Source organism: Dermochelys coriacea, chromosome 21 (assembly GCF_009764565.3).
Source record: "Dermochelys coriacea isolate rDerCor1 chromosome 21, rDerCor1.pri.v4, whole genome shotgun sequence".
NCBI lineage: Eukaryota > Metazoa > Chordata > Testudines > Dermochelyidae > Dermochelys > Dermochelys coriacea.
Genome location: NC_050088.1, coordinates 6,188,840 through 6,215,209, shown reverse-complemented (window position 1 = coordinate 6,215,209; position 26,370 = coordinate 6,188,840). Strand labels below are relative to the sequence as shown.

The window sequence follows — 26,370 nt, the reverse complement described above, 5'->3', positions numbered from 1 at the left end:
GACATTCAAAAATGCAATTTGCAATGCAAAGCAGTGCCACCATCTAGACTGATAAACCTGGAACCAGTCAAATCCGAACCAGTCCAGTAAGATGAGTGCATCTTTGTGAGATAAACTTGATGCACTTTGCATTAGAGTGCTTCGAGTTACTAGAGGGAAAGAGGGGTGTTAAGGAATTAAGACTCAGGTGCATTGGAAAAAGATTGCAGCAGTGAGTTAATTTTTTTTTCAGTATCAGGATTACAGACATTAAACAGCATGTCTAGAGTTGGCCCTGAGCCACAAAATTTGGCCATGAATCTACATTTAGGCCTGAACATCCCCAATTATTATCATAATATGGTAGCACACAGAGGCCCCAAATGAGACCCCATGGGGCTAGATGCTGTACACACACGTAACAGGAAACACTCCCCGCCCCAAAGTGTTTACAGTCTATACAGAGAGGGTGACTATCCCAAGATCACACAGCAGGGAGCTCTCCTGATTGCCACTCCAGTGCCCTAGTGATCTGCTGAACCCAATGGCTTCCCAAGCTCACCCAACATTCTCAGGTGTTAGTTCAGGGTCCACTGCTAAAAGACTCCTGTCCCAAATGGCCTCTATTTCTGCAAGTACCAGAGGGTGTATTTAAGAGGTCTTGCTAGTTTCAGCAATGTAGCAAGGAACAAACTAATATTTCCTGGGACTTTATTTCACCTAAACTGCTAAACCAAGATCCAAGAAAGAAAGAAAGAAACTCTCCTAATATTGATTGAAATGTTTTCATGGACATGGTGTTATGTGGTGTTTAGGCAGTGTGTTTGTTTGTTTGTTTTTTGTAACTTTAATTCATATGATTTTGTATTTGGATGTAAACATCCCCCTGCCATTTTTGCAACCCAAACAATGCAGCATGCATTAGCTAGTGAACAAGAACCTGATATTGATCTGATCAGGCTAATTCCACTGTCCAAGCTGAATGAAAAGAAGTAACATCAGTACTGGAGAGCACATTAGAATTTTAAAACATAACAATCTTGGGGGATAACACAGGGAGTGGATTGTTTATTTTGTTTTTAAATATCTAGATGGGACAGATCTTCAGCCATGTGAAGCAGCATAGATCCACTGATTTCAGGGGAGCTGCACTGATTTACACCCATTGAGCATCTTTCCATGATTTTCAACCCACGAGTATCCTTTCGATGGATGGAACCTACAGCTGACCGTGTTAATCTTATCTGCAGTGATTTTGTAGTTGTGGATATTAGAGAAACAAGGTGTGTGATATTACCTCACCCACTCATCGCTCTTGTTAATCTTGGGCATTTCAAGACTCTTGCCTTGTCCTCTAGTACATTTCAATTTAGGACCCTCTTGGCCTGATATGCCAGCATCCTATCTGGCACACCGTCTGCCTAGCTTAGAGTCTGTGTCTTCCTGGAGAGACCCTTTCCTGGGGTGATTGTGGCTGACACATAGAATTGACCAAGCCAGAACAAAGTTACTGAACTAGGGGGGGGACCACACAGACGTTTGTTTCTTGTTTGAAAATACATGAATAATGCCAAGAAGAAAGGGAAAAAAAAATGTCAGAGATAGTCTGAGTATCCAAAGCAGGAGCTGGAGGAGGGAGGGAATGTGGATACCTAGAGAGAGACCTGGGCACCGGCCTAGCAATGTTACCAGCAAACATACATCCCAGTGTGCAATATAGTAGGGCCAGATCCTCAGCTGGTGTAAACCACTGCAGCACCATTGACTTCAGTTAGCACACATGGTGGAAGCTTGTGTTTGGGAGCAGTGGGCTGCTGTGTGAGACAGGTTGAGTTGAGCTGGAGACTGGAGCAATGCAGGCCGATGTTAGTGTTTGAGTGAACCCTTGCTGTAAAGAACCAAATGAGGGGAAGAGTGTGCCTGCCCCTGGACAGAGGGGCTGTGTGAGGCACAGGAAACAGAAATGTGGGGAAAGACTATAGTGGTGAGGAAGAGTTGGCCTGCCCAGCTGGGGCTGAAGGGCCAGGACACTCTCAGGGCCACAGCTAGCCAGGCAGGGGGTGGTGCGGGGGGTGCTGAGGCAGCAACTTTGCCATACCGTGGTTTCACATGAAACCCACAGCACATGGAGACAGGCCAGTTGGGGAATGTGTACTGTGTCCCACACAGATATTCGTCTGGGCCTGATGCATAGGCTAAAGCTGCTTTAATGCTAATTCTACATTGCCCTGCACCAGGCCTAATCACTTACACCAGGGCAAAGTGAGTATAAAACACTCCCGTTTTGCTCTGGCAGCATTTTACACGTGTTTTGCATAAGGGCCGGTGCAATGGAGCGTCTGATCCATTGGGTCTGACTCTCATTCACACTAGCCCCACTTTATACCAGCGCTGTGGCAGCATAAAGGAGCCTTGAAGGAGACAAAAACACTCCAAGGCCTGTTACACTGCTGAAGTGATTTAAAATGGTCTTGCTCTAAAAGAGTATCAGGCCCCTTGTTTATTAATTGAAGGCTCTCACTTAGGTAGGACACAATAGTGTGAACTCGTGGAAAGCCGTGCTTTTCACTGTGCTTTGCCACTTAACAGTGCACATAGCTACAGCAGCGTACTTGGGTCTAGAGCCCCTACATGAAATTCGTAGTGCACTTGAAAAGAATGGAGTTTCATACGGACAAACACTCTCAGAGAGTCCTGTTAACAACAGCTCACCTAGCTGGGCAAATAGTGCCACAGCTCAGAGCGATCCTGAAGCCCTGGCTCAACAAATTCTGCAACACAGTCAAATACTTCTCTTTAAGATCTGCTTTGCTGGCCAAACAGTGACTAAGAAAGTTTATGATAAACATCTCCAGCTATTGGAAGAGAAAAGTAAGCAGCAAGGAAGGTGGTCCAAGGGGATGGAACGAGGGGTGATGGGATGAAATTAAAGAAAGGGGAATCCAGGCTGAATAGCAGGGAAGTGTGTATGAAGAAGAGCAGTTAGACGAGGGAATAGTTTCCCAAGAGAAGAGGTAGGAGGCCTGTCACTTGAGTCATTTGAAATTGGACTGGACAGAACTCTTCAGAATTAACATAGGAACATGGGACATGTCAGGTTGGATCATGGCAGGGGTGCATTTATTCCTGGCTCCAGTGGTGAAACTTTCTGGGGAATGGACTAGATTTGACTCTGCAGGTCACCTTTGACTCTAATGTCATGATTCTGTATTAGGCCATCCTGAATTGTTTGGAGTTATTTTGTGTTTACTCCCCTCCCACACACACACTGGCCCCCAATATCTTTCTGCAAATCAAGCACCAGGTCACTAAAAGCCAATTCCTGCTGCTGTCAAACTAATTGAGGCATTTGCCTATTGTGGGACCAGAAGTTGGTCCTGGGACTCTCTGTGGGCCAGATCCTCATTTGGTGTTAGTCGGCCTAGCTTCACTCAAGCCAATGGACCTGCCCGAAGTTACTCTAGCTGCGGATCTGCCCCATTGTCTCTTCATTTAACAGCAGCAGTAGCAGCAGCAAGGCATTGCTTCTGTCTGCCTGTTGCCCTGCGTCAGCGATTTGTTTGCATCAGTTTTTCTCTACTTCTAGGTGCATGACTCTAGAGGAGATTCCCTCTACGGCAAGGGGGAGGCACTCTGACAGGATGGGGCAGTGTGGAGGAAAATCTTGGCCGTGCCATATCCATCCTGTACAGAAACAGAAGACTCCAGTCTCCAGGGCCATTAGGCTAGTGCCTACCACCAGAAGAAAATTCACATGGAATAAAGCAAAGGAAGAAAAACACCAAACAAACAACTAACCCAGGTCCTCTCCTTCTTGGGAAATCCAGAGTTCCTCTCCTCATTCCCATCTCCTGCTCCTCTGGGGCTAAGGAGGCCGGCTGGGGTTTGGGCAGGGAGGGAGAAGAATTTTAAACACAAAACAAAGAACATCAGGGAGATAGCTAGAAAGCCTCTGTGGATTTAAATGAGAAAATGGTCATTCAGAACCTCCTCCCACAAACCAAGATGGGCTCAAGTCCAACCCCCCACTGGGAGATTTGCCATGGAAAAGCTGGTGTGATCTGCCCAGCCCTAGTGTTAACGTGATACGATGCTACTTATATTTCTCCAGCCTGAGAACTTACTAGGAGAGTCAGATTCATCCCTGGCATAAACCCATTGATTTAAAAGGACCTACATCATGGATGGATTTGGACCATTATGTGTACTCTAGCCTTTGCGTCTCATAGGAACTGGAGATCAGAGGTCAGTCTAGTACAGTATCCTCTCTGCCAGTGGCCAGCACTAACTGCTTCAGAGGAAGGGCAAGAAATCCCACATTTATAGATTCTCTTTCTTTCTTTCTTTCTTTCTTTCTTTCTTTCTTTCTTTCTTTCTTTCTTTCTTTCTTTCTTTCTTTCTTTCTTAGTCAGTTACTAATTGGCAACCAATGCATTCTGCACACACAGATTAGTCATCATCACACAGGGGCTCTAGATTCTATATGCTCTGCTCAGTTTTGATTCTGGATGCTTCAGTCAGTCTGGCTGAGAAAGCAGCAACTGCTGATGGCCATCAGGTGACATGACACGTTCTTCAGAATGCCTGTTGGGGAAACATTGATCCAGATTCTGAGCCTGAGCCAGAGCCAAGTTTACAACTCGGGCTGGTCTCTGATCATGGCATCTAATCGGGGTTTGTTCTCTTGTGCGATCTGGGTGTGGGCCAGCTGGTTTCCCTGAGGCACAAAAGGAAGCAAGGAGTGGCCGTTTCATTTGTTTGATTTGGTACGACTTTTAGTGTCCAAATGACAGCTAGTCATCATAAACCAGACTGGGTTCCCATCCGCTGCCTGCATTAGGAGCAGCCAGCGCAGTGGTATAGTTAGACACAATATTGACACTCGCACCAGCACTTAACCTCCGTATTGTAAACTTGCCAACCCTAATGCACTGGAGTGATAAAATTAGAAATACTGTGACTTGGTTGTATCATACCATGCAGGCTATCGCAGGGCTATTATAAAGAGGAGATAACTGGCCCAGGTGCAAGTTGCAATGAACTAAGGGAGAGATTGTAGCCTCTGGCCCCATTACGTGAAGCCCTGCCTCCCGTTAGCCACACAGGGCTGCAATGACACACACGCTGCTTGGAAATAGCTGGACAGGTGCCACTGTCCCTGCGGTTTGAAGGCAGAGGGAAAAGGTAAAATCAGAGCTCAGAGGAGAAATATTAGCCAAAATGGGCTTCCCCTCTCATCTGCCTGTGCTGTATGTGAAAGGACAACTCCTCTCGCTGGCTCAGCCCCCTCATAAACAGGCTGAGTTCAACCACAGTTGTCAGGTGTGGGAATCCTCCCCACACAGGCCAGGATGTAACAGCTGCTATGTCCCTCTGCAGAACCATGGACACACCGTCCACACTCACCCCCACACTCCTGCTGTCTAGGGGTCAGTATGCACTCAGCCCACTGCTTGTATTACATCTTGTATCCCACCTGATCTCAGGGTATCCAGCAGCCCTGCAGGCAGAATCCCCAAGATGATCTGCAGGAAGCAAGTCCCTGCATCCTTGGCTATTCTGGGGGAAGCTCCAGGCCCCGCTGTGAATTTTTCCATAGTAGGAGGCAATTCCCACCCTCCTTCCATTTGGCTTGTAAGCTGAGCACATAAAATTTGCTGTTGTCACAGCGAGAGGCCAACCATGGATCCCACCAGGGAATTTTTGCAGAGTTGTGACTGTCACTGCTCTATAAGCCAGAGCTCTGGCAACACCCTGGCCAAGTGCCTGGGCTCTGTGAGCATTTCACAGCCAGGGTAACAATACGAAAGTGCTAGTGGACACTACCAGGCAGCATACCATTGCCTGGGGGAAACTGTTTAGAAGCGATGCCTCCAGGGGAACTGTCTGAGAAGCCATGAGGCCGAAAAAGCCATGTTGTAAGCAGCCACACCAAAGCTGGAATTTGTTAATTAACCCTGTGTCAGAGTGAGATGTTACATGTCAGAATATTCAGACACAATGGAGCATAAAATGTGGTAATAATCAAGTCCTAGAGAGCAGGAGAGACTGTTCAGAGCTGCACTGCAGCGAGCAGGATGCATCTGTGACTGCACAGTTTGTTTGCAAGACAAGGCTGATAACAGAAAAACGGAGGGGCTGAAGCCTTCAGGGACATTAAACCTGGAAGCTAAGAATTTAGCTCAGGCCTAGAAGAGCTGGAAAGAAGAATTTAACCTCTGTGTAGAACAGCTATGGCAGATAAAGAGGATGCTGTGAAAATAAAACTCCTTTGTTACCTGATTGGAGAAAAGAGGAGAGAGATAAATGAGACCCTGTGTGCAGAAATTCCCCAAGCTCAAAGCACTTTAGAAGCAATAATGGGCTGTTTGGATGCTCACTGTAAACCCAGGAAGAAAGAAATGGTGGAACGATATAATTTCTTTACTTGGGATCAAGCAGTCGGGGAGGATGTAGATGAGTATGGCACCAATTTAAAAGTGCTACCAGCCAGTTGCAATTTTGGAAATATTAAAGATTCATTGATAAAAGACCGCATAATGTGTGAGATACGAGACTCACAAGTGAGAGCAGTTGCTGAGGGAAGCTGACTTAACTTTGGGGAAAAGCTTGGTGATATTGAGGGTTTCAGAGCTACCCAAAGAGAGGATCAGACCCTTGGCAGGGCAGTCAGCAGACTGTAAGAAAGAGAAATCAAAACCAGATACAACATCAGTAGATGGCAATGGTACAGACACATGCAAGTACTGTGGGAGAAAACATGTAAGTCAGAAAGAAAAGCGTCTGGCTCATGGGAAAAAATGCCAGATCTGTGACAAATGTAATCATTTTGCAGCCAAGTGTTTGTCCAGAGAGAAGAAAAACAAATCCAAGGTACACACAGTAACTGAAGAGAGCAACAGTGGGTAGAAGGACTTTATGCGACTGACCAAACAGATGGTAAACCCAGCACAAGGAGACCCTAGTAAGCACTAGAAACAGTTGTATGCAGCCATATTACTTGGGAAGAAAGTGATATGATTTTAATTAGATGGTGGCACAAGTTGTAACATTATCTCAGTCAGCCTGTGAACCCTGACATATTGTTGGAAGAGACCAATGTGAAGCCAGTTAAACAGCCAAAAAGAAAAGTACCTGTTGCTACAGCCATAGGCACACAGGAAAAAAGTAGCAGGTGCTTAGCACTCACCGGCAGCCAGCTCCCTGCCTCCCACCCAGCACCTCCCGCCCGCCGGCAGCCCTGCCGATCAACTCCAGCGCCTCCTGCCCACCGTGGTCAACGGTTCCCGGTGGGCAGGAGGTGCTGGGGGGGAGGGAGGAAGTGGGGACAAGGTGCTCTTGTGGGAGGGAGTGGAACTAGGCGGGAAGAGGAGGGGTGGGGTGGAGTGGGGGTGTGAAGAAGCGAGGTGGGGGCAGGGCCTGGGGCAGAGCAGGGGGTTGAGCACCCCTGGGGCCCGGAGGAAGCCAGCGCCTGTGACTACAGCCACGTGAACTACAGAATCATGGAATTATACCACCTGTAGAGAAGAGCACAGCCGGAATGAAACGTCTTGTGGTAGTAAAAAAGCTGTCCGGAAACTTGAGACTATGCATAGACTCAAAGCCTTTAGACAAAGCTTTGAAATGGAACCATTTCCCTCTGCCTACAATTGAGGACATATTACCAGATCTGTCTAAAGCAAGAATTTTTGCAGTGTGCAATGTAAAGTATTAATTCTGGCTTTTCGGATTGGATGAAGATTCCAGTTACTTGACAACCATCGTGTCTCCACTTGGGAGATACTGATGGTTAAGGATGCAGTGGGAATCAGTATGGCATCAGAGGTATTCCAGAGGCGATTGACCAGGCATTGGAGGGCCTGACGGGAATGCGGACAATAGCAGATGATGTGCTGATAGTGTGAGAGAGTGATAAAACAGAACAAGCACAACAAGATTGTGACAGCAAATTACTACATTTTTTTCAGAGATGCAGACAGAAGAATATAAATTGAACTAAGACATGCTTAGACCTTCCAAGGACTGAAAGTAGATCCAGAGAAAGTGAAGACAGAGAAATGCCAAGACCCAGTGACATTAAAGGAGCCCAGATATTCATGGGAATGGTCAATTATTTAGCAAGGTTTTGCAACTATCTGTCTGAGAAATGAGAGATCCTGAGACAGCTGATTCATCGAGACATCTTATGGGTGTGGAAGGACCAACATGAGCAAGCATTCAGGAAAGTAAAAGAGATGACTGGGAGGGCTCCAATTTTGAAAGATTGCAACACAGAGGAGCTCCTAATATTGCAATCTGATATAGCTGATTAGGGTCTGGAGGCTACCATGTTGCAAGGGGGATAACCTGTTTCATTTGCAAGCAAAGCATTGTCCGTGACAGAGAAGGGCCATGTTCAAACTGAAAAAGAGGTATTAGCAATACTCTTTGGAATGGAAAAAAATTCACCAATCCAGCTATGGTTGCATCATAGACGTACAATCTGACCCTAAACCTGTCAAAGGCATTTGGAGAAAGCCATTACTCAGTGCATCAAAGCACTTACAGCAGATGATGATCTGACTGCAGAGGTACACCATATAGATCAAGTATTGCCCAGGCAAAGATTAGGTGTTGGTGGACACCTTGAGCTGTGCATACCTGCCAGAACCCAACAAGGAAGGACCAGAGGTGGAGACAATAAATATGGTTACAGGACTTACCTATCTCAGAAGAAAGGCTGAGAGAAATATAGAGAGGTACAGAGCAAGACAGAATGCTGTAGACATTGAAACTCAGAATCCTACAACAATGGCCAGTAACAAAAGACCAATTACCTAAAGAGATAACACCATTCTTTCAAAAAAGAGACAGTTTGTGTATACAGAATGACACTATATTTCAGGGAGAAAGAGCAGTTATTCTGGCAGGTTTTAGGAATGAGATTATGCACAGAGTTCCTTTGTCACAATTCTGGGAATTGAAGGTTTCTTAAGGTGAGCCAAAGAGACTATGTATTGGGTAGGAATGAATTTGCAATTACAGATGTTCATGAAAAAGGTATAAGATATGAAAATCCTAGGAAGTTGTGGAATCTCTGTCATTAGAAGTTTTTAAGAACAGGTTACACAAACACGTCTGGGACAGTCTAGAGAATTCTTAGTCCTGCCTCAATGCAGGACACTGGGCTAGATGACTTATCGAGGTCCCTTCCAGTCCTGCATTTCTGTGATTCTACGAAGCTGGTATGGAGGCTATACAACAGATGTTTTCTTCACACTGTACTGATGACCTCCTGTGCCCAAAGGCAGAATGACAGGCCCATATACAAATCTCTCATACATTTTAAGACTTCAAGCTATAGAGATTCCATCATTTACTCCAGTTCAAACTAGCAAGTGACCCATGCCCCAGGCTGTAGATGACCGGGGGCGGAGGGAATGACACCCTGGATCTTTGGCTGCCAATCTGACCTGAGAGAAAATTCCTTCCCAGCCACAAATATGGCGATCAGTTAGACCCTTACATCCATTCCACACTCCTTCCATCCCCATTTGTTGTTGTTGTCTGTGCTTTGCAAAACTGGTGTTTGGTCAAAAAAATTTCTGCTGGGGAAACAGCGATGGTCCAGGAGAACAACCCTGGAATTTCTCGGGAATGTCATTGTGATCTGCAGGAAAGGCTTGGAACTCATTTAGATCATAAGCTTTCTGGTGCAGGGACTCTGTTAGATGTTTGTACAGCACCTGGCGCAGTGCCTTCTGGGACCTGGTCTCTAGGGGCTGCTGGGATACAAATAATAATAACAATAGGATTGTGCATCAGGGTGGCCTGAAATAGCCCGAGACTGGACTCCAGGACCTAAGAGGTTCTTCCAGTCCTATGGCTTATGTGACTCCCGGCTCAGAGAGAGAGAGACAGGAGCTAGACATGCTTGAAATGTGAAACCAAAAGAAGTCCTGCAGCAAAAGTTGAGGGGCTTCAGAAACGGACCCATGCAGCTCCTGGGGGAGGGGTGTGTGTGGAAGAAGGGGATTCCCCATCCCTCCAGCAGGATCTACTTCTCCACCAACACTGACACGTCAGAGCTGGACTAAATGCTCCAAGGAAGTGCCAGTCCAGCTTGCCTTATTCCCTGCACAGGACCACTGTGGAATTTGCTTCTCCCAGGGAATCCCCGACCCAGGGCATCCTCTTATTTAGAGCCACACAAAAAGAAGATACACATGCCCAGCATTTCAGAGTAAACTTTTTACTTTTGCTGGGAATGATTTTAAATTAACAGGGGTTTTGTGGTCATCTCTGAACCTAGACACATTTCTCTAAGGTAGCTTTGAGCACACTGGGCAAAGACCTTCAGCAGCGCAACCCATGTCAGGGTGTTTGCAAAGGGATTGCAGCCCATGTCAGGGTGTCTGCAAAGGGATCCTGGCCCATGGCTCAGCCCATATAGGGGTTATGCAAAGAGATCATGGCCCACGGCAGGGTGTAGGTGAAGAGGTCCACCACTCCTCTGGGCTTCGTGGCTGGATGAGATTTCCACAGTCAAAGCCAAACTGCATGGAAACAGCATTGATACACAGCGGTGCCCTCTGGCCCCAGCCTGCGGCTTGGTTCTGGTGAACCTCACTGCTGTGTTAAACCAGGTTTCACCAATTGCAGAAGCATTGGCCAAGTTCCACATGGCAGTTGCTTCTGCTACTCACAGCCACCTACTGAAAGTGCCATGAACCACCCTCAAGAGGTAGGAATGTACTGCTTTCCCTCCCGCGGCTCCTGGGATCACTGAAAATCCAAAATTCATGTGTCAGCTTCACATTACGGGCACAGCTTAGTCCAGCCCTTGCGTCTTTAACACCCAAAGATGAATCCGAACCCCACAAGGCAATAAAAGCAGAAAACTGGGCATCATTCCCAGGCTGAGATAGAAATCCAGGCACTTGAGCAGGAAGACCCTTCAAGACAGTCACAGATCTGCACAGATCCCATATGTTCTCTTTCCTTCACTTTCCCTTTTCAAGTTCTGCTCAGTCCCCTTGCTTGTTGTGTCAAAATCTGATCCATGCCTCCCGTTTTTCAGTGACTGATAAAATAGTAATCATGCCTAGCTCTTATCTAGCGCTTTTCATCATTATCCCCATTTTACAGATGGGGATACTGAGGCACAGGGAGGTGAAGTGACTTACCCAAGGTCACCCAGCAGATGAGCTGGGAATAGGACCCAGGTCTCCTGTGACTCAGTCTAGTGCTCTAGCCACTAGGCCCCACTGCCTCCCTTTAAAGGTATTCCTTTAAAAAAAACCTCTGCCAATAAAACTACACAGCTCAGCTCATTATCAAAGTGCTTTACAAACAACCTCATCTCTGGGTGAGAGAGCAGGCCCCCCTACCATTTTACAGATGGGGAGAAACTAAGGCACAGAAAGGTTATGCCTAGGGCAATGTGTGTCAGTGCTGGGATTAATATGTAGAAGCTTCTGGCTCTCAGGCCTGTGCTTTGACCACTAGACCATCCACCTTTCCCTCCCTCGGGGATAAATAGCTTATGCCTGTTTAATATCAAGTGCAGGCTGTGCGGGGGTGTTAGTTTAAAGACTGAGTATCTGGCGAACCAATGTCTCTGTTTTGCGTTCAAACAGCAGGGACTGAGATTACATTCTCCACAGAGGCGCAGCCTGCAGGGCACTGACAACACAGCCCTGCCTTGCCTTAGCACTGTCAATTCAGGCCTGTGTTGGGAATGCCTGGTCAAGTGCCAGAGGGTGAGCCACCAATCCACTGTGACCTGCCTGAGCGTCAACAGGTGTAACTAGAGCAGAGAGATAGCAGGCGAGTGAGGTCGCTGAGCTAGCCACAGCCCTGGGGAGGTAGCTGGACCACCTGGACTCAGCACTGACTACACAGAGCCAGGTTTAGAAGGCTGGTGCAAGGCTTTGAAATGGGTGGTTAGAAGGTTAATGAAGCAATAAGGGTGCCAATGCATAGGAGCAGCCAGGTGTGGTCTGGCTGGGTTAGTCCAATCTAGGCACATAGAGAAAAGGCCGGTCTTGTCTCTGCACTCGGTAAATGTCATGAGATTTGTCAGGTTGGTTGTGCAATGCGGAACCGGATTGCTGTGGTTGTCTCCCATGGCTGAACACAAAACCGGAAGTGAATGGGGTCAGTTCAGCAATTTCGGTGCCGAGCAAAGACTCAGAGACATGATGTCAGGTGTCTCCAAATGTCTCATTCAGCAGCATTTCTTCTTGGGCTGGTCATCAGGAGTGAGCTTGATGGAGTCTGTTAAATAGTTCTCGAGAATCTCTTGGTACTGGAAAAAACACAAGAGGAAATAAAAGTGGCTTGGGTGTACTTTTAAAAAAGGACTTGCTTTACTACAGTCCCTGAATCCTAAACTTCCCCATGGGAAATCACCCAATTTCAGGTTTCTTACCAACCCGAGTTTCCCTGAGGTTCACAAACTTTTTGAAGAGCTGGGGATAAATCTCCAGGAACCTGGGACTGAGTTTTCAGCTGAAGTTTGAGTGATCTCAGACTGATTTACGATTTGGGATGAAAATTAGGCAAAAAGAAAGAACCACACACAACAGACGCTAATCAGGCTGCTTAATGCTTTCAGACACCACAGTGATAGGCAGGGTATATGGCTCTGAACAGAACAGAATTGCAGAAAGCCTGGAAGTTTCATCTGAGATTCAGTCTGAGTTACAATATTGGTTCACTAAGAACATGGGACCAAAATCACAAAAACATCTGCACGACCCCATGTGGAATGAAAACACTCTCATTCACATCACTCTGCTGAACCTGCAGATGGGACAGGACCCTTGTGGTTAGAGAGAGCAGTATGCTCTACCCTTCATAGTATTGTACATATATCAACAGGCAACAGACACCACACCTTTCCAATGGAGATAACTTTGCAACATTTCACTCCAAATGTTGTAGGTGTTTAAGTTAGCTCCATTTTAAGCATGTAGAGTTTAGTTTGATACAAGTCCTCTCTTGAGAGCAGACCATTTACTTTAATTGTGACTCCTCCCCTTATTTAAATACTAATTCCTACCTGGGAAAAGGGCCATATTTTGAAAGGGCCCATCACATTTTTTGCCAGCAGTTTTGTAGAGTTGCATAAATTCAGGCACAATGTGTGCCATTTTCATGTCTATCTGTTTGATTCCTGGGCACAGTCTGGGTACTCTGGATAAACATGTAACTGACCTCAACTGTACCAGAAAATAATTGCAGATGCAAAATTGCTGTCTTAAAATGGAGGACAGTTTCTAAATGACTGGCCTTCGAGCCCAATGCTTTCCCTCATCTAGCCATTTCATTGAGACGACCAGTAGAGGGCACTGTTCACACAGCTATACTAGACGCACTTTCTGGAATCCCTTATGATTGGTCAAAAAATTAAAACCAAACTTTGGCAAAGAATTTTCAAAACAGCAAAATATTTCTTCTTTCATTAGCTTTTAGAATGATTTTTATCAACATTATTTATGAAAACATTTCTCTCCTTGTTTATTGCCCGACGTTTTTTACATGAGACTATTCAACACTGAATTTTTTATCAGGGTGGTTGCAAGATAGATTTTTAAAACATTATTTAAAACTAAAATTAAATGCTGAAAATATTTCAGAAATAAATGAGGAATGACAAATTTGCATTTTTGACTAAAATTATTGGAAAAGATAAAAAAAACATGAGAACTGGTCAATGTCCAGACTGAATCCTCACTTAGGTATAAGGTGAAGTTTAGGATTTAAATCCAGGGGCAAATTCAGGCTAGGGTTTGGGTTTTAGCTTAAATTGCACCAGATTCTCACCAGTTGTTTCCATGAGATTTCTGGCCCACATGATGAAAATAATAATAATCATTCTAGCTCCTAAATGGTACTTTTCATCAGTGGATCTCAAAGCGCTTTACAAAACAAGCCAGTATCATTATCCTCATTTTACGGGGGGGGGGGGGGGGGCAGACTGAGGCACGGGGCTATGACTTGCTCAAGGTCACCCAGCAGACTAGCAGGAGAGCCAGTCTCTCAAGTCCAATATCAGGGCTCTAGAGCTCACAAGGGCACAGGGCCAGCACTGCTACTCACCCTCGACAGGGCCTGCCTTGCGAGCGTCTCAAAGGCCTGCACTACGTTGACATCGTTCTTGGCACTGACTTCGAAATATGGGATGTCCTTTTCTTTGCACCAGAATGAAGCTGTCTCCTTGGACACCTGGGAGAGGGGAAGGGGATGGGGTCATGTTATTCACATGCAGCCCTTAAGGAGGTGACCCAGTCCAGTGCGTGGGGTATTCACCAATCCTGATGGTAGCCATATGCTCAGAGACCCTTGGGCTTCTCCTTGGGCTTTTCACTCTACAGCCACTGGGAGCAAATGTTGGGATGGTGCGGGGAGCCTTCAATGCCCATTGAAGGCAACGGGAGCCTCCGGTGTGGTTTCAGAATGAGGTCCTCAGTGCATGCTGCCAGCTCCGCTTGGTCTCTTGACAACAGGGCCAAGTGCTGGCAGGTGCGGGGCATTGTACCGGCAGGCACACAGTGCTCGGTAGCAGAACATTTTGCTCATCCCTCTTTGAGGACACTGATTTTCTTAAAGAGCCTGGGCTGGAGCATGTCCCCCCAGGGAGGGTGCATTGTTCACAGGCAGGGGCTGGGCACAGTGAGGGGCTCAGCGCAGCTTGGCTTTGCAGCTGATGGGCATGTCCACCTAACAGCAGCCCTCATAGCCAGGCCAGTGCTTCAGCAAGGTCACAGGAGGGCTTGGTGGGGCATTAAGTGAAGGAGATTTCTCGGGAGGGAGTCTTCTGGAATCTAACTGTTGAGCTACTGCTGAGGAGGGGTTTTATTAATTATTAATAATGATTTCCCTTCCCTCACTTCCTGACAGGAATTTCTGGTTTGTTGGTGAATTGTAAACCCAGCCTGTGCCAGACTAAATACTCCAGCTATATTAAGTAAACCCTATAGCTTCTAACGGGAACTACTTGTTCCAGGTGCCTTAATTTTGGGGAGCCCAACTGGAGACACACAGAAGGGGCCTGATTTTCAGAGGGCGAGAGCTCAGCCCTTTTTGGAGATCAGACCCCTTTAAGGCATCTCCAGTTGGGCACCCAACATCATTAGCTACTTCTGGGAATTTAGGCTTCAAGTGGGGCATGCGGTGGGTTATTAATTTTTAATTGAATTTGGTGCTGGTAGAAGGTGTGTGACTGACTGCCCTGGAGGCTGGAGTCCTGTGTCATTCACAGGGGCTGGACAGGCAGAAGGAGGGCAAGTTTCCCCAGGGTGCTCCAACCCTGACCTGGAGGCACCACCAGAACGCTGTAAAATTTAGTCAAAGAAATCTAGCCCTACCCCTCCCACGCTCCAGGGCCGATTCTTCTGAGCCCTTAACTGGGACCAAGCTCCTTCCTTACCTGCCGTTCATTTAAATCAATTTTATTTCCCAGCACCACCATGGGGAAGCCCTGTTCTGTGGGGATTATCTTCTCCAGGAAGTCCTCTCTCCAGTCATCCAAGGACTCGAAAGACTCCAGGTCCGTGACGTCAAAGGCCAGCATACAGCCATCCGAGCCCTTATAGAACGTCGACACCATGGACCGGAACCGCTCCTGACCCCCAGTGTCCCAGATCTAATGGGGGAAAAGGGCAGGAACGCACAACATTAATGACGGTTATGGGGTGACTGGCCCTTTAAAGGGGGGTGGGCTTCAGCCCCACCTGTGACGCAGCCACCTTGCCTCCCCAGGTGGGGGAATGAAGCAGGTCATGATGTGACCCAATCAGGCTTATTCCTTATTTACCTCAGAGGCCTGAGGGAAAGGGGAAGTGCTGATGGCAGATGGTTGCAGAAAGGCTGCGAGGAGCTGGAGCATAAGGTCGGCAGAGGCCTGGAAAGACTCCGGGCAGGAAGGACTGGGGGTGCCTGTCTGGGGAAGAGCAGTATGGGGAAGAGATGGAAAGGAGCCTGGAAAGGGCTGAAAGAGGGTGGGCAGAAGCATGAGAGGGGAAAAAACCAATCCCTGTTTGAGACTAGGGCAAAGATTTTGTGTTTTGTTTGTTCTGAAGTTCTGTTTCCCCAGAAGGGGTGGGGCTTTTGTGAAGGACTTAGCCAAAGGGCCAAGGCACTGCACCGCCCAAACCAGGCTGTGGCATTTACTGAGGAGTCCTGAGAAGGGGAAACTGAGGCAGGGCTGCTGCAGAGCCCCTGTGCTATCAGGCAGGGCTCTGGCGGCAGTGACCTGCTGACTGTGACTTTAGACCAGGGGTTCTCAAGCTGGGGGTCAGGACCCCTCAGGGGGGTTGCAAGGTTATTACATGCGAGGTCGTGAGCTGTCAGCCTCCACCCCAAACCCCACTTTGCCTCCAGTATTTATAACGGTGTTAAATATACAAAAAAGTGTTTTTAATTTATAAGGGGGGTTGCGCTCAGAGGCTTGCTATGTGAAAGGGGTCACCAGTACAAAAGTTTGAGAACCACTGCCTGAGACTGTCTGCTGCCCTGTACTCCATTTAGCTATCAAGGGCCTGGTTTCCATTGGTGCTGAGCACCTGCAGCTCCTCTTGACTTCAGCAGAATCCATGGGTGCTCAGACCACTGAACATCAGGCACAAGCCTGTAACAGTTAAAATGTTACCGTTGATTTCAAAGGAGCAGGAGCAGGTCCTGAATGATCCCTTATTTGTGCACCGACCTCTGTTAAATGAATGTCACCTGGCGCTTTGCACACACACCAGATCAAAAGACTTGCTCCTTCTGAGTGGATAGATGCCAGAAACCAAACAGAGAAGTGCCTCACCTGCAGTTTTAGGGGGGTGTTGTCCACCATGATGTGCTTAGATAGGATACTGGCTCCCAGAGTAGTCCGATAATCTTCATGGAATGTCTTGTGCACAAACTGATGCAGGAGGGAGGTTTTCCCCACGCTGGGACAAAGGAAGAGGCACACAAAGGGACATGCATTAGCCTCAGGACTTCTGAGTTGCGCTATAGAATCAGGGGCAGGGAATAAGACTGGAGAGTCACAAATTTCCACACCCTGTTATTAATGGGATAATGACTTCATGATGGGAACCAAACTCCAACCACTCCGCCTTACCATTTTCATCTCCACTAGTATGCTCCGAAGTTAGCCTTGGTCTTGGATGTATCTTAGATGTGTGAGACCTGTATGTAGCCAGGCTTCAAACTGGTCTATGAACTAGTTTGGTTTGGGGGTGGGTGCCATACTGTAAGTACAGGAAGATTGGAGTTTGAACCTCTATATTAAAGGGCTTAATGTTTTAATGGATTATTTTTAATGCTGTTAATTTCCCCTGTGTTCCACAGCAGCTTAGAGATGATTATAAATACATGAAAAATAAATCAGAGAACCGTAGACACTAAAGATAAAGTCCCACTTTCTCATTTACATTAAGGCCAGCTTACATCATTCTAGCAGAGTAAAGGGGGCTTAGAGTGGGATGCATTTAGCCTTCCTGAGAACAAACCCTCAGGACTGTGGGGCTCCAGCAGGAAAGATTTTGCTTACCCCAGTGCTCCTATGATAATTATCTTCAAATCCACTTTCTTGCTGGAATTCATGAAAGGGGCCTAGAGGATGGAATGAGAGACCATGACTAGACTTCATGTCCCAGCTACCACGAGACACATGCAGAGAGGGGAAATTCACCACCAGCCCTAGGCACCACTTAATCCAAGGGACTGGTAACCAGCCCTATAGCTGCGTGTGACTGTGAGTACTGTGGTTACAGAGCCACCTCCAGGATGGAAATTTTCAAAAGAGCTCAGAGCCCACAGTGGGGTCCAGAGTCTTATCTGTGACTATCTGGCCTTTATTTAGATGCCTGAATGGGAAGTGATGTATTTTTGGACATCACATCTGGCAGCCTGTTATGCACACCATGTGTTCGAAGGCAGGCAGAGCAGGTGCTCTGAGCCCTGGACTGCTCAGGCTCCAGCCCTCGGCAGGGCCCTGTAGCACTCGTACACCTTGAATAACAGCACATTCCTTTCCCAGGGCTGCTTAAAGGTGCAAATACCCTCGGCACAATGACTTTAACAATTACAATATAAGATCAACCCAGCAATTCCTGACTTAGCCCCTAGGGGCCAGTTCAGGACAGGGGCACTGCATCCCATGGGACTCCTCGTGCCAGGGATACTCCACCCACCCCTCTCCCAGTGGCCAGGAACCCTGTCCCTCAGCGTGTCACTTCATTTTTCTGTGCTCTGGGCACTCAGCTGGATACTGACCGGGGAATGACAGTGCCCTCCATTGGCTGAATCCTTTCCTGCCGGCACATCCAGGATGGCGGGAAGGTACCCCGTAATGTTGTGCATAGGCAGATTTGGGGGGGCAGTGCAAGTCAGGCCAACAGGGCTGGGGTGGGGGGCAAATTCCATGCCTGCCTGAGGTTTGGGGGCAGAGAGCACAACGCCCCACCCCCGTTGTCTCCCCGCTATGCCCATGATGTTGTGGCATGTTTTACACTTGGTCTGCCATGTGCAACCAGCTCCCACACCCTTAGGGAACTGCTTCTTGCTCAGATAGCAAGTGAGACCCTCTGACAGCTGCTTTGCATAAATGGCAGCTAAGGCCTTGTGCTGGGACTTGGCGCAGAACAGAATTTCGCTCATAGGGAAATCTCCCCATTACCATCCCTCCCTGTGCCAGAGTCAGCCTCTCCTCAGAGGCTACCTGGCGCGTTGTGAGAGCTCAGAATGGGGCTTTGCACTTGTTATGGGTGCTCAGGAACCTTAGAGCTTTAACCGTCACTGTTTGTAGCTTGGTTAAATGAGCTCCACTTCTAGGTCCCTGAAATGCTGAGCATCTGCATTTGTCTCTTGTCCCCCTCTCTAGCAAACCTCTCCCCCCTCCAGTGCTGTGCTTTCCACTGCCACAAAAGGAGGCAGGCAGCGCACAAGCCCTCACAGACTGACAGCGCCTGCCACAAGGAGCTTATTGTGAGTGGGACCAGCATCCAACAAACCTGTCAGTGTTTGCCCTGTGCGCAGGAGCCAGCATTATTCAGCCGCTGCTTCCCCCACTGACTTAATCGCTGCCTCTGTCCAAACGGCGCTTCTGTTTCCACATCCCAAATGGGTGTCACCTGGAGCTCTGGGCGCTATTTTATCCTTATGGTGCTGGTGATGTCAGGTGCAATTTAGAGTGATCCTTTAAAGAGAGGCCTCTGGGGCCATGGCTGAGGGACTATTTTTCACCTGATGTCACAGCCTGGAGACTGAGACCACTGAGACCACTACAACCACACCCCGTCTTCACTGCTACCTTGCCACCTCGCCCTCTTCTGACCTCTACCCATTCCCATTTGTCTACTCATTCTCCTGCTGAATATTCTCTAATGCTAGACCGTGAGCTGTCTAGGGCTGAGACTGTCTTACTGTTGTTTGGTTGTACAGCACCTAGAGTAATGAGGCCCTGCTCCCTGTTTGAGGTCCTTAGGTGCTACTCCAGCAGTAGTTTAATAATCATCATAAAATAGCCGTAAGAAACTTAAATGAAACTTCCCTGACTTTGGGTTTCATTATCACCATGAAACCTGGGTACCTCCCACACAGCTGAGATAAACCTCAGAGGAACCTGGACCACAAAGTATTTGTTAAAAGGGCACGTATCACTGCTGGCTAATCTTTCCTGGCTGACTTTCAACTGAGATGGCATGAAGCACTGACTTGGGAGACCAACCTTAAATTCCATTCGAGACTCCTGAGAGCAAGTCAGAGGTCAAGAACCCAGTCCACAAACCTAACCGTGTGGTGATTCATCATTCTTCCATTCCAGGGTGACTCATTCTTTTCTTGGCCAGCAGAAGGGTTCACCATTACACAGTGCAGGGGAAGGCATCAGGGAGGAGTACTGAAGCTGAGAAAATCATTGTTTGAGAAACATCTCTGTTCACACTTCTGTTCGCAGAGCTAGATACCAAAATATTACTGCCATGCAGACCTGGGCTCTGGTTCAGCTTTCACCTTCTCCAAAGCACAAGAGTTCTCAGACACAAGATTCAGCCTGTTTCAGAGAGAGTCTCAGTCCCCTAAAAGAAACGTTTGCTCTGGTTCTGCACTGGACTTGCCAATTTTGGTTGGATGTATTCCTGGAGGTTTCATAACATGACAATCTTTCATTAAAAATTAATCTTTAATTCCTGTAGACTCCAGGACAATCATGCAGGGTTGGCAACCCTATTCTGCACTGCTATGCAATACGCTGGGACAATCAACAAACCAGGAAGCTTGAAGAGGAAAAGACAGGATTGTGAGCGAAGCTATGCCCACGAAAGCTTATGCCCAAATAAATTTGTTAGTCTCTAAGGTGCCACAAGTACTCCTCGGTTTTTTTGCTGATACAGACTAACATGGCTACCACTCTGAAACTTATGCAGAGGGGAGTTAGTGCTTGAGCCAAGTATAAGAAAGGCATATGTAGGTACATGTGACTGATCATACTGGGACACACCATGGTCTAGCATCCTTTCGTACAGCTGGCACTAGGTTTTTTGCCTTCCCATTGAAGGCTAATCCCAGCCTCCCCCCCTCCCATTGCCCCCTTTTATGCACCTGGTCAACTGTGCAATACCAGAAAATGGGGGAGGGGAGATTTTCTCCTAGACAGCTGATAATTGGCATTGGGCCATGAGGTGTGAGAGTAAAGCAGAGATTAATTCCTGGATAACAGGCATCTGGGAAAGGATAGGGGAGAGAGACAGCTGAGCTGGCTTGGATAAAAATAAGACCTGATGGAAATCACTGCCCAGCAGCCTGGACTAACCCTTATTAGGAAGTGTGGTGGATGGGTCTAAAACTTTTGAACTGCAGATCTCAATACCCCAAAGAAGTCTGCTGTCACCAGTACAAACCCAGTCCCAGTGCAATACACTCGGCCATCCCAGTGTGAGAAAGTGAAATCACTCAGTCTTGCTGCTAGCATCCCTACCAAGTTCTGGCCAACAGGGATAGAGTCCCCGTGGGTAGGTTACAACTTTCAGACAGCATGGTTCTGGCATCTGCAAATAACCTGTGTATTTGATGAGACGTCCTCTTGCACTAGCATGGTTTTATTTGGCTTTGACTCTGAATGCACCCGCTAAACTAACAACTCCCTGAACCTGTTATGTGGGGGATCGAGGGGTGGAGAGAGTGGAGTGCGTGTAAAATGAACAGGTAGATTACATCAGGTATCTTCTGGTTGCGGCATGTTTCTAGCTGGCATGTCTACCTGCCATAATGGCACCATCAAAGATTTAGGGCTTCTTGAAAGTTATTTTGGATTTAATTTGGTGTTTTCTGATAAACTGCCTTGCATTCACACACCAGGATGGGGTTTTTTTGTTTTTGTTTTTTGCCAAATTATCTGGCATCTCATTCTACATTAATTAATTAGCTTTGGAAGCGGACCAGCTCAAATGCAGAATGAGATATTTTACAATAAAGTAAATGTGGATGCATCCCCAGACTCCACTCCTCTGCAGCTAAAGGCTGGGCAATCCGCCCCTCGGGTTTCACCTTAGTGTGATGTCGCTGTTCCACTCCAGCCTTCCAAAGAGTCCTCCAGCAAAAAACAGGGACCTGATAGTAACTAATGTCATGAAAATCTAATCAGAAAAAATAACTCTTTGGAGAAAGTGTAAATACACGTGATGTTGGCCTTGTGCATCCCAAAGTAGTAGGAATGAACACTACGCATTTCCCCCACTCTCATTGGCAGTTTCCCTTTGGAGTCTAATGTTCAAAGGGGCTTGTACCTGGCCTTCTTGGGTCAGATTTTCAAGAGTGCTCAGGACCCAGAAGTGAGAAGGCAGCTGCTGGGCGCTGAGCATTTTGGATAATCATGTGTGTGTGGCAGGGGGTGTGTGTAAAACACATTGGTGCACACTCTGCAGCACTAATCCCCCAGTGTTGTCACTTCCACATGCAGGTGATCGGGTTTCCTGTTGGGCTGATGGGTGTCTGTGCTTGAGAGCGTGCAGAACTCCCTGGGCACAAATCGAGGCCATGCTTGGTAAAGGAGGCCCTTTATGTTTCTCATGGAGTGGCTCAGGCCAGTGGCGCTGGAACAGTTTTTGGAGTGGGGATGCTGAGCTGCTCCCCTCCCTCCCCGGACCTTGTCCGCACCCCTCACCATCTCCTAGAGCTGGGGCCAGAAGCTGGGCCCCCCACATGCGGGCCCAGTGGCCAGCTAGGATCCCGCAGTGGGGGCCAGCAGCCGAGCGCCCGGCACCGGCAGCCGAGCGGGATCCAGGGCCGACAGCAGAGCCCCCAGGCAGCAGTGGGCATGGCAGCCAAAACCCCGGGCGGCAGGGGCATGGGATGCCAAGAATAAAACCTGGGGGTGCTGCAGCACCCCCATACCCCTGCTTCCAGCACCTATGCTCAGGCTGGATGGGGAATGGCTGGGCTCAGAAACTGTCGCAGAACTGCACTAGTCTGGATGCTCTTGGCCCCACCACAAATAAGTCTGAGATGAGTAATGTTCAGTCCATGGCGTCTGCATTTACGCCAGGGAGCAGCAGGATTCATGCCGCACAGCTGCAATATGAATGAGCCTTTCAGAAATCAACCCTTCAGATGGCTACAAGCCCAGACGGCAGAGATCTCCTATCTGACCTTGGATTCACCTCTTTGTAACACCAGTGACCTCATTGGAGCTACTCCTGCTTTACGCCTGCTGGACTGGGAGCCGAATCCGGTCCCCTGCTTTAACTGGGATTAACTAGGATTGCTCTGGCCCCGGTCCAGACACGTCATTCCCTCCTCCTGTCTCCAACCCACCCTACCTCGACACCTGCAAACTGCTGTAGTGCTCTTACTCATGCTGAGCTCAGATCACAGTCCAGGGCGGGGCAAGCTACTCCCAAGGAAGCTTTCGCCCCCCTCTCTAGTCTGAGATAGGTCAAAGATGGAGCTAGCCTTCCACCGCTCTCCCTAGGACCTGTCTCAATGTATTAGCTCAACTGAGTTAGTCTAACAGGCCTGAAGAGATGCAAGCCAGTGAGCTGGCCATGCTGTAGCCTACGGGAAAACTAGGTTCCAACATGGCCAACTAATATGGCTAGGAACCTACTACTCCTTTTTTGCCCATTGAGACAGGGCTCTAGCGAGGAAGCCTCATCCAGGACTGCTTTCCTTAAGCGATGCCTGAGGTAATTAGGAGCATGCCCAGCTTCCATGCTGTGAGGCAGCCACCATCGGTCACTCCGCACAAGGGTTAGGATACATTGTGAAAGAACCCAAGCACCTGCCACCAATGAAAGTCTGTCTGAGCTATCCTGAGCCTGCTCTTCCTCTTCAGTGACTCTTTTCCTTTGCCCAGGTCACTTCCCATCTCTCCCTGCCTCCCCTTGGCTTCCCCTCATTCCTTGCTCGAGCGAGCCTCTGTCCTAGCCAGCTGGCAGTCCACTCTCTGGACTGTGGATTCCTTCTGACTGGCTGGCATCTTTTTGCAGCCACACTCCTCTCACAGTCTGGGTGCTGCCCTGAAAGGCAGTGCCTAATTAGGTGGCCACCTCTGTGACTGATGCCAAGAATCACCCTTGGGTCAGCCAAGTCCATTTCTCGGTATGTGACAAACTAGTTGCCCAGAGGCATTAAGCACTGCACAGCCTGAGAAGCAGATGGTATTGTTTAGTGACAGTGTCCAACCCATACATTTTTTTCATGATGCGTTGTCTAAAGCTGCCCTACTTTACAGACATCTGAAAAAGGCATAGATTTGACTCTGCCCAGACGCCTCCATATAGTGTAACATGACCTCTGTGCAGGGATCTATATACTACTGAGCCTTCTGTCGAGAGAGCCCCTCTCTCTCTCCTCTCTCTCATCATTCAGGGAGCACCCACCCATCACTGCAGTCTCTCGGTGCTGGCCCGTGTCTAGAAATCCAAAAATCACCAGTTGTTTTGCCATATCTGGAAACCTCTGTCTATTAACTCAAAATGGAGTTTGCAAAACCTGATTTGCCTGCTCGCAAGAGCAGGCTGTTACTTTTCATATCCCACCGGCTTTCCTACAGACTCATCCAAACCACCACCTGTGGGAATTTCACATCAGCAAACAAAGGGGGCAAAAGGCACTTACTGACTATGGAATTCATCCTGTGATCTCCTCCTCCAGCTGCAGGGATTCTAGTGGAAACCAGAGGCCATCTGCTCTAGTCCTCAGTGCTTGCTGCAGCTCTTGCTTTCTTCCCTTTTTTTAGCTTCTTGAAGAGGAAAGAGTCAAGTGAGAGGAGTTTCCAAGAACTCTGAGTCTCTGAGCATACATTTATCTTTCCCTTTCTCTCTCCTGCTTTTTTTTGCCAGCAGTCAGAGTCAGGGGGAAGGTTGCTAAAGAGGCAGTCCAGAAATGACATCAGAAAAAAGGGGTTGAGATAATCAGATTTTGTGCCCTGGAGGAATTTCCTGCATGCAGAGATTTGAACAGGGTACATCTGCGTGAAGGAGGAACTAAAGTTTAAAGTAAATTGCCTGGACACTGAATGAGTTAGGAAGCAATTAACTACCTAGCACTTTACAGCCCTGGATGAATCCCTGCTACCATATCTGCAGACAAACCTCACATTATAGACCCACTTTGCTGGGTACTTCATTTTTAAAAGCTTGCTGTCTTTGTGGATGCAAACCCTCTCCCCATTACCTCTGTACTCACAAGGCATGATGCTCTGAACACTGGGAGTTTGATGGAGGAAATAACGTTGGACTTTTCCTAATTGTTTTCTAACTCATGCTGCTGCTTAGAGCACCCAGCGCATCTTCTCTGCCGCCCTTGCCTTGCCAGGTTTGGTGTGAGATTGTTCAGGGCTGAAAACAAAACAAAACAAAACATCAGATTATGTTGCCATTGTTGCCTGAACCCTGCAGAGTGAACTCCCTGGACTTTGCTCCGCCAGTACCGATAAGGCCAAGTGGACCAGCCCAGGTCGGTAAGAGGTTTTTTACCATCTGATGGCTTTCGGGGGAGTCTGAGGCTGTGTCTACATTAGGAGCATTTTGCTGGTGTAGCTGTACTGATCTATTACACCAGGAAAGCACTCCTCGTGTTGATGCAGCTCAGACCAGCAAAACTGCGCTTTTGCTGGTATAACCGCATCTTTAGTAGTGACCCTTGTTGGCACAGCTATGTCGGTCAGAGGTCATGCTCCTGAGTGACATAGCTATGCTGGCAGAAGTTTGTAGTATGGACCTGGCCTCAGTCCATTTCTTGGTGCACTGCTGTCTACATCACCCTTTCCACCAGCTCTGGGGGCAACCTCAGCAGAGAGGCCAAAGGTTGAACAGGCTCAGACTACACTGCTCTTCAGAGCAGGTTTTGAGGCATGTGGGTAGGTCAAGGTGTAAGGCTGTCTGTGCTGTGCTGACCCGGCTTTCTGGATTTCAAAGTGTTCGCACTATCTCCTTTTTGCAGATGGGGAAATTGAGGCACAGAGAAGGAAAGTGACACAGCAGCAGCTCTCCAGACTCCAAATCCAATACTCCATCCACTAGAAATCCTGCCTCCAGTAGAGGAGTCGGTCACTAGGGATGTCAAGCTATTTACATTGGCACAAACAGTTTAAAAGGAGAGAATTCAGCCTCTGATTGTGTGATACTCCCAGTAACCTGAACTATAGTCACGTTCGGAGGAAAATGTGCATATCCCATCGGCATGACTTCTGATGTCGACAAACTGGAGCCATTATGGTGGAACAGACCAATGATCTATCTAGTTAGGTATCTCACGGCTAAAGCAAGATGCTTCCCAGAGACGTAAGTCCCTTCCCTCTTGGTGCACTGAACTGTGCACCCCTATGCCACACTGCTGCATGGGTGGAATCTCTCCCTGAGCGCAGCACAAGGATGGACAGTGATTTTGATCTGAACTAGAAGTGGCTGCTCCTGGAGAACGCCTTGCTGGGTGGGCTCTTCAGTATGATCTGTACACTAGAGAACTTCTTCAGGGCATGTCTGATCCGATCTGAGAGCAAACACTGAGGCGGCCTACCTAGAAAGCAGGCTCCACCAAGAGATGGGTGCTTCCTGGAGGAGGGAGTGCCCTGATGTCCAAGGTATGTAATACTAAAGGTGTTTGTTCTTTATCATTCTGCATGCTGGGGTAAGCCTGTGACATTTGCCAGGTGTGTCAGGCAGGGTACGGGGCTATGGGGAGTACTGCTCTCTGAGCAACTACCCATCCCAACCTCCCACATCCAGGAAGATGAACCTCGGGAAACCACTCTCCCCAGCTCTCTGTGACAAGCTCCCCTATGCCCAAGCAGGCTGGCAATCAATCACTTATGTCCCTTAAGGACCAGCATTTCCCCATATGGGCTCACTTTGCTATTGAGGTCTGCCTAGGGGCCCTCCCAACTGAATTCATGCAGGGGCCCTGTAACCT

At 48.0% G+C, this 26,370-nt stretch overlaps 1 protein-coding gene across 3 annotated transcripts; it reads right to left on the bottom strand.

Moving 5' to 3' along the window:
• Positions 1-10,197: 10,197 nt before the first annotated feature.
• On the bottom strand, positions 10,198-24,347 carry RAB7B (RAB7B, member RAS oncogene family). 3 transcript variants are annotated; one of them, XM_038379449.2, is made up of 7 exons: positions 24,076-24,347; positions 19,688-19,864; positions 17,510-17,571; positions 16,778-16,904; positions 15,395-15,610; positions 14,065-14,190; positions 10,198-12,268 (listed from the first exon to the last, which is right to left on the bottom strand). In XM_038379449.2, the coding sequence occupies exons 2-7, from the start codon at positions 19,697-19,699 to the stop codon at positions 12,188-12,190; spliced, it is 624 nt and encodes a 207-aa protein (XP_038235377.1). In that variant the 5' UTR covers positions 19,700-19,864; positions 24,076-24,347; the 3' UTR covers positions 10,198-12,187. The 3 variants fall into 3 exon arrangements, with proteins under 3 accessions (XP_038235377.1, XP_038235378.1, XP_038235379.1); XM_038379450.2 differs by having other exon boundaries at positions 19,748-19,864; positions 24,076-24,321; XM_038379451.2 differs by lacking the exon at positions 19,688-19,864 and having other exon boundaries at positions 24,076-24,321.
• Positions 24,348-26,370: the final 2,023 nt, after the last annotated feature.